The 15,000-nt window shown below is 44.0% G+C and overlaps 2 protein-coding genes across 2 annotated transcripts in view; one reads left to right on the forward strand and one right to left on the reverse strand.

The window, feature by feature from the left end:
* The first annotated feature begins 201 nt into the window (after window positions 1–201).
* On the forward strand, window positions 202–12,090 carry crnkl1 (crooked neck pre-mRNA splicing factor 1). Its single transcript, XM_083643370.1, has 14 exons — window positions 202–363; window positions 1,966–2,118; window positions 2,239–2,330; window positions 2,448–2,606; window positions 3,212–3,388; window positions 4,146–4,314; window positions 4,446–4,616; window positions 5,692–5,883; window positions 6,810–6,869; window positions 7,037–7,117; window positions 7,601–7,840; window positions 8,247–8,348; window positions 10,165–10,413; window positions 11,387–12,090. Exons 1-14 carry the CDS (start codon window positions 316–318, stop codon window positions 12,074–12,076), a joined length of 2,583 nt encoding a protein of 860 aa, XP_083499496.1. The 5' UTR covers window positions 202–315; the 3' UTR covers window positions 12,077–12,090.
* Window positions 12,091–12,176: 86 nt separating this feature from the next.
* The window catches only part of naa20 (N-alpha-acetyltransferase 20, NatB catalytic subunit), a 9,329-nt gene continuing 6,505 nt past the window's right edge, over window positions 12,177–15,000 (reverse strand). Inside the window, exons 5-6 of the mRNA XM_083643369.1 lie at window positions 14,239–14,384; window positions 12,177–12,611 (exon numbers count right to left, since the gene is read on the reverse strand). Of these exons, the coding sequence (XP_083499495.1) occupies window positions 12,526–12,611; window positions 14,239–14,384 (232 nt within the window). The 3' untranslated portion in view covers window positions 12,177–12,525. The remainder of the gene's footprint in view (window positions 12,612–14,238; window positions 14,385–15,000) is intronic.

Below are 15,000 nucleotides of genomic sequence, written 5' to 3' on the forward strand. Positions count from 1 at the left end.
CAGCTTATAAAAGTGCAGCTTTTGTCGTGATGAAATGGTAAATATATGGTTAGCTCGCCACAGTAATGACACAAATCATAATGTAGCTTCGCTGGCTTCGAGTGATGTGAGTAACCATAGCAACACAACGCCGGATACAGTCCATGCGCCGGATACGTCAGGGGTGAAGGGTCGTTTGCAAAGCATACTGGGTAACTGTCATGGTGGCTCGCACTCCGTTGTGGAGTTGCGATTAAACTTTTTAGTGAACGGGTTGTTTTCGGTATTTTTGTAAGTTGCTGTTACTGCTAGTATTGTTCTTATTCTGCCAGAAAAATGGCGTCCACAGCGGCAGGTAAACAGAGGATCCCGAAGGTGGCGAAGGTAAGAAAAGCAAAGACAGTAACGTTATGGCCACGAGCTAACTAACTGCGGCTAAGCTAATGCTACCAAAGGGCGCTGAATTTCTCCCGTTCAAATCTTCTCCGTCTGTAAACGAAAAAGACTGGAAACATTGATTGCCTCTGTTGGGTTTAAATTCACAATTAGCATCTGCTAACCAGAAACATCATAGTTAGCCAGCAATTACCTTAGCATTGGCAGCATTGGCTACTCCAAATCCATCTGAATTGTAACGTTAACCTAAGGTGACCAGATTTCTGAAATGAAAATTGGGCAATTCCGGTTTCATGTGTTTTGACCATGGTACTGTAATAAAGTATGGTTCAGGCTGACTGATATTGCCCCAAAATCCCACCAAGACCTTGAGGAACGCCATAGAAAAATGCATGCTGTGATTTGATATCAAATTTTGACATTTGGAGATTGAGTAACATATGAGTAACATGAGTAACATCTGTAGCATGACATGGTTGGGACCAATGGATGCCATACAGTAGCTGTCCCCAGTTACTGTATGCCCAACATAAATGGGAGCTCGGGCTCTGTCCCACTGTGATTGTCCCACTGTGACATCATCTGTGATGTCATAAATCCGTCTGTGACATCATCAGTGATGTCATAAATCCCACTGTGACATCATCAGTGATGTCATAAATCCCACTGATGACATCATCAGTGATGTCATAAATCTGACATCATCAGTGATGCTGGTCTCATTGGCCACAGAGCAGGCGAGTTGCGGGCAAGGCGGGCTGAGCTGCGAATGCGAGCTGCAGGTCCAGCTTGGCGAGCTGCAGGGGCAGCTCAGCGAGCCACAGGATGGGCGAGGCTGCGTAGCGGCCGAGCCTAGGAATCGAGCAGAGCGCGAGATTCCTAGTAGCTTTAAAAATTAGCACACTGGAGCCTCTGAAAGACATTAATGTCGGCCGTGGATGAGGAATAGAAAATCGGGGACATTTTCGGGGACAGCACCAGCCGGGGACAGGTCACCAAAAACGGGGACTGTCCCCGGAAATCGGGGACGTCTGGTCACCATACGTTAACCTGACAGATCCTGTTATTTAGCGTTACTGTTATTTCCATTTGCCATCGCCATATATGTTAGCGTTACCTATTTAACGTTAATCAATGTTTTTAGACTGGTGGAATAAAGTTAAATGTCTTAGGATTTGGTTTATTTTAGTCTTAGGTGTTCAGTAGGTAGGTTGTAAATGTTACTACTGTGTAACGGTAATGCACTTCTTCAACTCTAGACATGTTAGTAAACACAAGTTATATTAAATACTATTTGCTTAGTGTCTGGGCCCGTATTCTCAAGCTTCAGACAGCCTATCTGGGTGTCACATGATTTCACATATCTTCAAATACGGTATGTCTTATATGGTTGATTGTAGTTGTACTTTCACTCATTTGTGAATAAATTGAACTGAACTGGATACAGTAGCATTGTGCTAAATGTTAACAACATTAACGTCAACGTGACTTAATCACAGTCACTCAGTGTAGTGTTGAATGACAGAGCACAGTGTTAACGGTGAGAGCAACGTGTTTACTGACTCTCCTCTGGTTCTGGTTCTGTTCCAGGTGAAAAACAAAGCCCCGGCAGAGGTCCAGATCACGGCTGAGCAGCTGCTGAGGGAAGCCAAGGAGAGAGAGCTCGAGCTGCTGCCACCTCCACCCAAACAGAAGATCACAGATGAGGAAGAGCTGAACGATTACAAGCTGAAGAAGAGGAAGGTACGTAGTACACACAGTTAGTGAAGTTGAAAAACTAAATCTCCAACAGACTTCATAGTTTGTTAAAACTCTAAACACCAGTTAATTCACTGTTCTCTGACTTTGTCAAACTGTTTGCAGGGGTTCGAGGACAACATAAGAAAGAATCGCACTGTCATCAGTAACTGGATTAAGTACGCACAATGGGAGGAAAGCCTGAAGGAGGTCCAGAGGTATTATTAACTTTTCATAACAATGATCGGTTGCTGCTGTTAGATCAAAATATTTTATTGTCAGAAATTCCAACTGTACAGGAACATTTCCCTCAACGCTGCCTCCTCTCGCCCCAGGTCTCGCTCTATCTACGAGCGCGCGCTGGACGTGGACCACAGGAACATCGCCCTGTGGCTGAAGTACGCAGAGATGGAGATGAAGAACCGGCAGGTGAACCATTCCCGCAACATCTGGGACAGAGCCATCACCATCCTCCCCCGAGTCAACCAGTTCTGGTAAGAGGGGCCATTTTTACCTGACCACAGATTACGCTGCACTGTTTCCCACAGTGATGGTGAAGGTGGGGAACACACACCGTCTTATCAGACATTCAAATTGTCTGAGCATAATGAAGAAGAATGGGTTTCACGTAGAGCCGTGCAAAAATCATATGATGATGAAATTATGACACAATTTTGCTGTCTAAACTGATTTTGCTGTCTAAACGGATGATAAATAAAATTAGCTTGTTAAACAAGAAAACGGACAAAATGAAGTGTGAAACATTTAAGGAATATGATTTGAAAATGTCATCTTTGTTTGACATCACACCCGACATTACCCCTTGGTTTAATAGGAGGAACATTAATTAGAATAATTATTTAACGTGATTTTGCATAACGTGAGCCATTTCGTGATGTATATCGAAATCAGCAAAAAAGTAATGATGTTTATTGCGATATTGATTTCAACCTTATTGCCGAGTCCTAGTTTCACATGAGCTCTGTGAAGGACCACTGGTGGTCCCCGGACCCCATGTTGAGAACCAGCGATCTACATGAGTGTGTTTCTCTGTGACATGTACAAGTAAGAGCTACATGAGTGTGTTTCTCTGTGACAGGTACAAGTACAGCTACATGGAGGAGATGCTGGGGAACGTGGCGGGCTGCAGGCAGGTGTTTGAGCGCTGGATGGAGTGGGAGCCGGAGGAACAGGCCTGGCACTCCTACATCAACTTCGAGCTGCGCTACAAGGAAGTGGACAAAGCCCGCAGCACATATGAGCGCTATATCCTTCTGTTGCTGTTGACACGGCTTGTGTTGTGACCAAGTGGGTAGCTTCGCGTCTGACAATTTAAGCCAATGCGGAAGTGCCTTAAACCTGCATTCTTTCTAATGGCCAGCAGGGGGTGAATGGCTACAAAAAGAAGTGTGATTGTAGAGAAGTCAATGGGAAAATTACCCCGTAAACACTTTCCTAATGAGTTGATGTTCTCAATCGCCAGTTTCAAGTCTTCAGTACAGCATGATGTATGTTCATTTAGTCAATTATGCTCCAATTTGGAATAAAATAGACAATAAAGCAGATTATGCTATGGGGCATGATTGAGAGGTCGGCGATCATGGACCAAAAGCAGGCAGCTTTGTGGGAAACCCCTCGTCTCTCTAGCTGCTCTGGGTCCAAAAAATTGTCAACATGGCGGCACTCGTAAACCCCAACTTTTGGCTTCAAAACGGGACTCACAAACCGATGAGTGACGCCACAGTGCCTATGTAAAAAAAAATTATAGTGTATGGTCGTGACAGAAAACGTTGGCTAGAAATCAATGACTCGCCCACTGAAAGCAATATTTACCTCCACAGCATCTGATGTATCCGTCTCTTCTGCTCGGCACTCATCTGCACATTTTGCGGCACTAACACCACGAGAAACGTATCAAATAGATTTGATGTGAATATCAATAGGATATGAAGTTTGTGACAGGCTTTGTATTTTGTATTTTTGGTGTTCACCTGTCGTTTAAAACTCTTTAACTCCACTGAACTCGTGCTCGTTCACCCCGAGGTGAAGAACTGGATCAAGTACGCTCGTTTTGAGGAGAAGCACGGCTACATCGCCCACGGCAGGAAGGTGTTTGAGCGGGCGGTGGAGTTCTTTGGCGAGGAACACGTGTTTGAACACCTCTTTGTGGCCTTCGCTCGGTTTGAGGAGAAGCAGAAAGAGGTTTGTGCAGCTTATTACAAAAATACCCCCTATAACGGAATCAACACGTTATCAACAGCATTATTTCTTTTCACCGGCAAACCAAATCTTGTTCACTGACCATCATTTTCCAAAACGTCCCTTCCTCCCAGTTTGAACGTGTCAGAGTCATCTATAAGTATGCTCTGGACAGGATCCCCAAGCAGCAGGCCCAGGAACTCTTCAAGAACTACACGATGTTCGAGAAGAAGTTTGGAGACAGGAGGGGCATCGAGGACGTCATCGTCAGCAAGAGACGCTTCCAGTACGAGGAGGAAGTCAAGGTACTTACGTCAGACTAATGCCTTAAACCAGTGCTTCTCAGTGGGCTCCGGGGACCCCCAGGGGTCCTTGAGGGGGTTCAGTCAGCATTATGCAGTGTTCCTAAGCCAGTCTGGAGAAGTACGGAAAATAAATGGGGTCATATTCAGGTCTTGAATTTTTTGTAATTTTATTTAGACTAAATTCTGGAAAAATACGTAAGAAAATGTTACTTTTCAGCCCCAATACACATGACTATATATCTTATTTCTTATTTAATAAATTGTATAACTGTTGTTTTGGAGAATATTCTTCCTCTGTTGAGTGGACTTTGTTGAGACTGTTGCCCTGCTACTATTAACATAAATGATATACTCCAACCAAAATCGAGAAATGAAGACCAAGAAACAGCATGGAATTTTAAATGGAAAACACACTGACTGTAATCAGTTATTACTGACATGAGAGCAACATTTTATTCATATGTCATTATTATTTGATAATAGTTGATTATGGTTGTCAGGCTCATCAAAAAAAATTGCAGTAAAAGTGGTTATAAAATAAAATAAAAGTTGCACATGAATTGAAACAAATATGTAGATTTGGAAATGACTATCAGTAGGTGTTAAGGTTCTCTGACTTCTCTCCTAGCCATTATTGAGCTCCCTGTCCATTATTCAACTGGTGAAGCAGTGAACCTTGGACTCCATCAGCTGCTGTGGGCTATGGATGAAGAAGTTAGCTCCTGTCCTGACTGTCACTGACCTCTCTAATGCTGTGGGCTATGGATGAAGAAGTTAGCTTCTGTCCTGGCTGTCACAGACATCTCTAATGCTGTGGGCTATGGATGAAGAAGTTAGCTCCTGTCCTGGCTGTCACTGACCTCTCTAATGCTGTGGGCTATGGATGAAGAAGTTAGCTCCTGTCCTGGCTGTCACAGACCTCTCTAATGCTGTGGGCTATGGATGAAGAAGTTAGCTTCTGTCCTGGCTGGCACAGACCTCTCTAATGCTGTGGGCTATGGATGAAGAAGTTAGCTCCTGTCCTGCCTGTCACAGACCTCTCTAACGTTATTATTTGCTGTTTCTTCTTGGCCAGGCAAACCCACACAACTACGATGCGTGGTTTGATTATCTCCGTCTGGTGGAGAGCGACGCGGATCCCGACACGGTGAGAGAAGTGTACGAGAGAGCCATCGCCAACATGCCCCCCCTACAGGAGAAGAGACACTGGAGACGATACATCTACCTGTGGATCAACTACGCTCTGTACGAAGAGCTGGAGGTCAAGGTGGGTCGACTTGGTTTTGCTAATGTATAATCTGTCCATCTGCTATCTATTGTCTGGTCTTGGGTGTCAGGTGAAGTGGGCCGCGGCCGCCGCTGGGCTGTGGAAGTACTGCAGGTGGGCCGCGAGTGGTCTGCCAAAACTTCAGATTTTTGCGGGCAATCAAATGGCTCTAGCCAGCTCATTTTTAAAGCTAGAGTGAAGATACTCGTATCATATGAAACTGGAACAGTGTTTCTCAAACGTTTCCAGGTCAAGGACCCCTAAACTGACACAAATTAGACACATGGACCACCATTTGATTCCCCCCCATCTCATATGATTATTGCTTTTAGATGTTTTATTACAGAAAGTGTATGAAACCCACATTATACTGAAAATAAATTATTTCCCTTTTTGCTGGGGACCCCCTGGAACACCCTCAAGGACCCCTGGGGGTCTCCGGACCCCACGTTGAGTACCACTGAATTGGAAGATATAAGACAACCATTGGTACCAACCAACCAACGTCATGCTGCTTATTTTGTTCTGTTGTTGCTCAGTTTCAGCACAGCAGCACAGTGGCCTACTTCTGATGAGTAAGCGATGGGAGAGAAAATGTTAGCAATCTGGCTTTGGGGTATTTTGCCTCAATTTTTGTTTGTGGATGGATTATTAATTTGCCATATGCCCAAATTCACATGCTCTGTTATTGAAATACAATAGGGAACCGCATCATCTTAGTCTTGTGTGTTGATCTGAGTTGTGATTAAAGGGTTGGGTGGAAGATTTTCACATTTCAAAGTGGGCCGTGGCATTCTTACCTTTTTCTAAACTCATCAGCTTGATTTCCCTACAGGGATGATAAATGTTTCCTTTCATCTCAATTAAGACAAAAAGCTAACTGTGTAGACCAGAAATGACACGTTCTTCAATTCTATCCTGGGCAGGACCCTGACAGAACCAGGCAGGTGTACCAGGCGTGTCTGGACCTCATCCCTCACAAAAAGGTAATTTTGCTTTTTATTTTTCTATTTCTTGCCCTGGTATAGTTATTTTTCATCAGTAAACAATATATGTTCTCTACAATCAAATGCAGAAAATATGGTTGCTTGTACTGTCAAAGCCCTTTTGCTGGCATTACTGGATCTTAATCATATTTCATCTTTCCGCTCAGTTCACGTTTGCGAAGATGTGGCTTCTCTACGCTACGTTTGAAATCCGCCAGAAGAACCTGCAGGCGGCCAGGAGAGGCTTGGTAAGAGACCAGCCAGGGAGTTCTAATAATTTGATCCTTTTCCTTTAAATGTAGAAAAGGTGGGGGGCAAAAAGAGGACATAACCCAGTAATAACATCCTAATTGCGTACATAGTCAATTAGTTCTGAAATGATTAATCAGTCAGAAAATGAATGTTATATCTTGATTAATCGTTTTAGTCATCATCAACATTTGCTGGTTACAGCTTCTTAGATGCTAAGATTTTCTAAGTAAGCAATTTTAAGATTTGGGCTCTGGTGACTTGTGATGCCATCACAAGTCACCAGAGGGGCATTCATCTTTTTTCTTGTTTTTTTTTTACATTCTAGAGACTGAATGATAATTAGTCTGTCTCCACTTTCACTGTAAAATAGCAGAATTATTTTTCGATGCTACCAGGTTTGAAGAGACTGGGAGCATCAGTAGCGTCCCCTGCCTGGTCTGTCTGTGCACCTCATTTTGTTTCGAACCTTCTTCTCCCAGGGTTCGGCCATAGGCAAATGTCCCAAGAACAAGCTGTTCAAGGGCTACATTGAGCTGGAGCTGCAGCTGCGAGAGTTCGACCGCTGCCGGAAGCTGTACGAGAAATACCTGGAGTTCACTCCGGAGAACTGCAGCACCTGGATCAAGTTCGCCGAGCTGGAGACCATCCTGGGAGACGTGGACCGGGCGCGCGCCATCTTCGAGCTCGCCATCGGACAGCCGCGGCTGGACATGCCAGAGGTATCCATTATGTCATTTAGCCAAGTTTCATTCATTCATTATTCATTATTCATTATTCATTTTTAAATTTTCTACCAGATTTTGATTTGTCATTTGTGTGTATATCTTTACTGTTATTTTTACAGTACCATTTCTATTTTACATTTCATCTCTCACTTGTTCTATAAATAGTTTCTTATTATTTACAGGACTTTAGTGCTGATTAATGAATGAAGTGGATTTAATAGATTAAATAAATAAGGGGCTTTCACCCTCAATCACCTGTGTCAGCACACTGGATGACACAGATTTGAGCACTTTAACTGAAGTGATGATGTCATAATGACAGATTCGAGCACTTTAAGTGAAGTGATGATGTCATAATGACAGAGTAACTGTCCAGCTGAATCATGCCTGTGTGTTGTAGGTGCTGTGGAAGTCCTACATTGACTTTGAGATCGAGCAGGAGGAGTTTGGCAACACCAGAGAGCTGTACCAGCGGCTGCTGCAGCGCACCCAGCATGTCAAGGTGAGAACTGCAGCTGGACAAGTTGTGTCATTTTGCTGTTTTCCCAGGCTTGGAATGGTTTTGTAAAAATAAATCATTTCAAGCTTAGACCTCCAAGACTTCATTTAAGACGTAAAATATTATTAGGGGTTCAAGCCCTGAAGGGGCTGAAACCCTATTGTTTTTCACCCGGTTTATTATTATTCTCGTTATTATTGTTCATCTGCCCCGACGCAAATTCCCGTGAGTTGGTAAATGGTAGAGACCTGACATTTGGCCCAATGACAGATATTGTTGGCTGGTAGCTGCTGAAGAAAGATTTTTCGAATCGGCCTGAAGGTGGCGCTATAATCGACGGTTTTACGTTAAAGGCCATAACTTCCACGCCGTTGGTCCGATTTTCAAACTTTTTTTTTCCAGATGTTCAGGTGGACCTGCTCTACAAATTTGCCATAAGGACCCTCAATGTCCGCCTGGAAAGTTTTTGAGATATTTGGAAAAGTTTGGAAAACACATTTTTGACATCTCCTCCTAGACCGTTGGACCGATTTGCACCACCATCGCCAGGAAGCATCTATGGAGCAAGCTCTACAATCGTGATTGGTGGATTTTTGAAAGCTACTTTAGTTTTGGAGATATTGATCGTTAAAGTTGAGAGGGGCGTGGCCTCACAGCTAAATTGTCATAACTTCATGACCGATTAAGGAATCTTCACGAAACTTGCAGGAGGTCTTCGGAGACCATCCCAGACCATGTGTGTCAAATTTGGTGCACTTCCACCAAAAGGGGGCGCCATAAACGCCAGAAATGGGCGTGGCTTAACATAAAAAAGGCTGTAACTCCACACCTGTTTGTCCAATGATCGCGAAACTTGGCAGATATATCAAGGAGGATGTCCTAGTCAGAATCAGAAGGTTTGTCATCTGCGCAAGGCTTGAACCCCGCCCATTGCCGCTTGCGGCTATATTATTTAATTGTATTCAAGATCTCTTAAGGCCTTGTGTTGAGAGTTAATTAAGACTATATTACCGTACTTGTTCGGGACCTGCAGACATTAAAAACAGTGATTCAACAAAAACTATATTTGCAAATTTACACAATCATGTAATTTGACAATCAATATTTATTGTAGGAAGGAACCCTGATAGGCTGATTGGTTTTCTGATAGCTCAACACTAGCATGGAGTCGCATGGAATTTGAATGGAGTCGCCTGAAATTTCTAATAACATCAATACAAAGAAGTATTATTATAATCAAAACATCACAGACAATTTAAAACAACTGAATGTAGCCTACATTTTCACAAAAACAACTAAATGGCATTGTCATTTAGTTGATTAGTCTTCAGTAGGGAGAGGGCATGTTCAATATGAAAAACAATATGCGGCAGGGACTGAGCTGTAGGCCTATTAGTAGGCTGTGTTAACCAGATATAGCTCGCATTTGTAGCCTACTTAGCTATTTTTAATAATTGTCATTATTCATTGTTTAATTTAAGTCATTGTTTGTTCAGCATTAATGTGCAGTGCAGCCTAAATACAAGCGCATCTGTACATATCCTGCACTGGAAAAATAAATCCTCACGTTGTGCATTAATCTGTGGCTTGTACCGGCTGTTCTGCCTCTGCCACAACAATATACATGCCTAAATGTCGTCTAAATTGAACGTTTACTTGTAACATAGTATTACAAACTATTACATGATCGGAAACAAATTAATTTGAGCAACAACAACAAAATGTTTGGGGTCACTTGAGTTATGTGATGTCAAAGTCGGGTGACAAGCCAAAAAAAAAGGTTGGGAAGCCCTGAGCTAACCTCTCTGGTGGTCTGCAGGTGTGGATCAGCTACGCCAAGTTTGAGCTGTCTCTGGACGGCCCGGAGCGGTTGCAGAGGAGCAGACAGACCTACGAGGAGGCCAACAAGAGCCTGAGGAGCTGCGAGGAGAAGGAGGAGCGCCTCATGCTGCTGGAGTCCTGGAGGGAGCTGGAGAGGGAGTTCGGCTCCGACAGCTCCAGGGAGCGCGTCAGGAAGCTGCTGCCCGAGAAGGTGAAGAAGAGGAGGAAGCTCACCGCCGAGGACGGGGTAAGAACCGGGCCCAGGGCTTCAAAACGCAGCCGCATGGTACCATGTTGCAGCGTGAAACTGTGATTTCAAGGTCCAGTTTGCAGCTGTAGGCAGGGCTTTAGTATTTCAGTCTAGTGCTGAAACAATTAGTCAATACTAGACTGAAAATAAACCGATCAACAGTTTGACAATTAATCGGATTTAACACGCTGGTCACATAAATGCTGTGTTTTTCTCTGTTTCACATCATTTCATTATGAAATGAATAATTTGGGTGTTTTTTGGCTGCTGGTCGAACAGGAAATTGTTAGAATAACTTTGGGCTCTGTGATTATTTGACGTGGGGTCGCATTATGCCGTTACACCCACAGTTTGGGGAAGTGGAGAGAGCCACGACACAGCCACCTAAACAAATCAATATGAGTTTAAGTGTACGCAAACATTAACATTTTCAGTGCTTTACCTTGACGTAAATACAGCCCTTTTCTTTGGAACTACATCTTAACCGTAGAACTTCCGTATTCCTACGCATGCCACACACAGTATTACTCCGCAACAGCACGTTTCTGACCCAAAAATAATCATTTCTGCCACACTATTATATATACAGCTATTGTTACTATTATATTATTGCTGTTTTAAAATGCACTAACCACGTTGCTGCTACCTCATATCGACTGATATAACTACTCTGTAAATTATTATGATGTCTACTGTGGAGCCTGGTGAATTATTGGTGAATTGTTATTTATTGTTATTTAATTTGTTACTGTATGGTTGCACGGAGGGGAGCTTTGCAATTTCGTTGTATATCTTTTTTATGCAATGACAAATAAACTACTACTACTACTACTACAAACTGCGACCTGTGGAGTAATCCACTGTCAGTGAGCTTATCTCGGTATCTATTCTCTTTGATCGTGTCTATTACACTCTTTGATCATGTCAACACTCACACATTCATCACTCTCTCTCTCCCCCGCTCCCTTAGTCGGACGCCGGCTGGGAGGAATACTACGACTACATCTTCCCAGAAGACGCCGCCAACCAGCCCAACCTCAAGCTGCTGGCCATGGCCAAGATGTGGAAGAGGCAGCAGCAGGAGGACGAGGACGAGGAAGAGGAGGAGGCGGCTCCGGAGAACGAAACAGAGGCAGAGGAGACGACAAACGACAAACCCACATCTCCGCTCGAAAACCCAGCGGCGGAACCCGCCAACGGGGACCAGGTTCCCGGGCCCGGGGAGGGACCGGGAGACACGCACCATGACCGCGTCCCCGTGCCGGGGGAGGGGCATGATGACCGCGTCCCCGAGCCAGGGGAGGGGCATGATGACCGCGTCCCCGAGCCAGGGGAGGGGCATCATGACCGCGTCCCCGTGCCAGGGGAGGGGCATCATGACCGCGTCCCCGTGCCAGGGGAGGGGCATCATGACCGCGTCCCCGTGCCAGGGGAGGGGCATGATGACCGCGTCCCCGTGCCGGGGGAGGGGCATGATGACCGCGTCCCCGTGCCGGGGGAGGGGCCTCATGACCGCGTCCCCGTGCCGGGGGAGGGGCCCGCACACGATGACCAAGATGGCGATGACAGCAGCAGCACCAGTAGTGAGAGTGACAGCGACCATAACGATGATGATGGTGATAAAAAGCCAAAGAAGAGTCAGAGCGCTGAGGAAGATTAGCTTGAAACGTTTCCCATCAGACACAGCAGAGGAGGAGAGCGGTGCTTTTTCATCGATTCAATTTCTATTACCCTTCATCTTTTTTTACAGAAACAACAAATAGCTTGTGAGCGTTCTTTATTGTGTGTCCTTGTGTCCTTTCCATCTGTGCCATTGTAAATACATCACTTATACAAATTGAAACTGGCTTGTTGTGTCATTTCTAAAGCAAATGTTGAGTCAGAATTCACAAGAGAATAAACAGACTTAAAAATTCTGTTTGACTAATAATAATTTAAAAAAAAATCTGTGGCTCTCTGACCACAAAGCTGCTTCTGTGAATCTTAAATCCTGTTGGGCTGTTTTAACTAAATTATGTACAATATAACTCTCTCCCCAAACAGGTGTCATGACATATGATATTAGCCCTGGTTTCTGGGCGTAAAGCATCAGAGAGCCACAGGCTATCGTTATTCGATGTCTTCTGGTCGGACCGGATGAGGCAGTGGGACGATGGACTTCTTCTCTGTGTCTTTGGACAGAGCTTTCCTCATGTCTGCAGGGGGAAACCACAACAAGACGAAACTGTCACAGGCTTTTACTAGTCTTCTGTTAATGTTACAGTCCCCATGAAATCAACTGCCATTACTTTTACTTGATGGAAAACAGAGTATCTGTAATGGTGATGTCATGCTGCAACAGGAGGCTTAAAGAGCCCATGATGCTGCTGCACCAGGAGGCTTAAAGAGCCCATGATGCTGCTGCACCAGGAGGCTTAAAGAGCCCATGATGCTGCTGCACCAGGAGGCTTAAAGAGCCCATGATGCAACGGCATCTTTACTTGATTTGACATTCCTATTGAAACTGGATTTTGGGGCGGATCATTCAAAAGCATAAACCAATGGTGTATCAGTTCGGGAGAGAAAGACCTGTTCAAAAATAAGTGACATCTTATTGGTTAGCGCCACGGTGGTTGGTGGTTGGTTGGTTCTCTAGCGTTATTCATCGCTCTTTGCATGGAATGAATACCTACAGTGATATGTAAATGAGAAAAAAAAGATGCAGTCTTCTACCATAGAAGAGTCAAATGGCACACAGTCACAGCGTGCCCAAATCAGGTCCGCCTGGACCTACCTGTAGTAAAACATCTGTAAAATTGCTCTGGTTCACTTTCTAAGGGTTTGCTTTGATACAAGCACTCATAAGATATTACTCTAGTGCTCCATAGAATAATTTGGCTGCAACCCATGATTTTCAGGTGCTTTTCATCCAAAATTGTGTGTGTGTATTGGCTGAGCTTGAATATACATTCATTTTTTTGTTATAACTAACTGATTTTACTCTGATACAGTACATTTTGAATTGATTTTGACACCTCTACAGCAATCTCACGGGTGTTGGCTATCTTTTGAGGGAAAAAATTCAGTTAGTTGTGAAGATATACTCCATTCAGTTTGGGCATGTCATTTTCAGCAGGTGAGCTGGAAAAATAGGTTTAGGGATTAACAGGTTAATTCCCTTTATTCTACAGCAGGCATTTTCAAAGTGGGAGGCGGGCCTCCAGGCAGTTTCAGGGGAGGCTCAGTGAATGGAAGTGAAAATTACTAATTAAATGAAAGTCAGAGAATAGCCTCAATGTGTGATTTGATTAAAGAGATAGTTCAGAGATACAGTAGTTTGGGGAATTTGACCTTTTCCCACTTTCCCAGAGTCAGAAACTAATAAATACATGCCTTCAGACAGACCTTTTTATGTATGTAACAGCAATATCAGGCTATCTCGGCTCAATTGTTGAGTGTGTATGGCATCAAATAACATAAGCATGATCCCATAGGCATCCAGGATTTAAGTGAGGGGGGCACCTATTTCCAAACTTTGTCTGGGGGGAGGCCCACAGTCTCAGACTTTGAAAACCCCTGCACAGGATTATGTCTTTGTGACACTCTTAATTCCTAAATAAATTGATCTTTTCTCTATTTTTCTGTATTTTAGGTTTTTAAATTAACTCCAGCCCCCACCCACAGTTGCCAACGCACCTACCACCATGGATAGCACTATTTTCCACCCTACATGTGTTTGCATCCTTGTTTATTATTTTATCCCATTATTTCCTGTTTTGTGTGTTTTTCCTGTCCTGATCATCTCCTCCCGACCCTGGTTTTTAGTGGGCTAGTCCATCTCACCGTAGGCGTCTTCGTCGGGTTCTCCGTTGCTGGCAGAGTAGTACTCGATGACCGTCCTGTACACGCTGTAGCCCAGCTGTTTGTACATGTTCACCGCCACCTGGTTGGAGACTCGCACAAACAGATCCACAAAGAAACCGCCCTTCCTACAAGACGACGACAACACAGTACAGTGTTTAGTCATCAGCTGCCCCCTCAGTGTGAATACGGAGCATATAATTCACAAAGATAAACATAATAATTATGCCTCTGCCAACAAGTCAAGTGGCAGTTTACTGTAGTACATCCATGTCTGTCCAGACTCGTAAAATATATGTAGTGAAGACTTTGAAGGAACTGAATAAAAGGTCTTGTATAATAAAAGTTATATTGACCACCAAAATCTATTCAATTCATCCTTGAGTCCAATTGGATATTTGTGCCAAATTAAGAAAGTCCCTCAAGGCGTTCCTGAGATATCGCGTTAACGAGCATGGAATGAACAGACATGAGGTCACAGTGACCTTGAACTTTGACCACCAAAATCTAATCAGTTTATCGTTGAGTCCAAGTGGACGTTTGAGCGAAATTACAAGACATTCCCTCAAGGCATTGCTGAGATATTGCGTTAACGAGCATGGAACGGACGGACAACCCGAAAACATTATGCCGCCGGGCCGGCTATGGCTGTCACCGGTGGAGGCATAAAAATGAAAAAACTAAAACAAAAAACAAAACAAAAACAGCCAATGATATACAAGAAAATTTGGTGTGGCACCAAGA

Source organism: Poromitra crassiceps (assembly GCF_964638095.1).
Source record: "Poromitra crassiceps genome assembly, chromosome: 9".
NCBI classification, from domain to species: Eukaryota; Metazoa; Chordata; class Actinopteri; order Beryciformes; family Melamphaidae; genus Poromitra; species Poromitra crassiceps.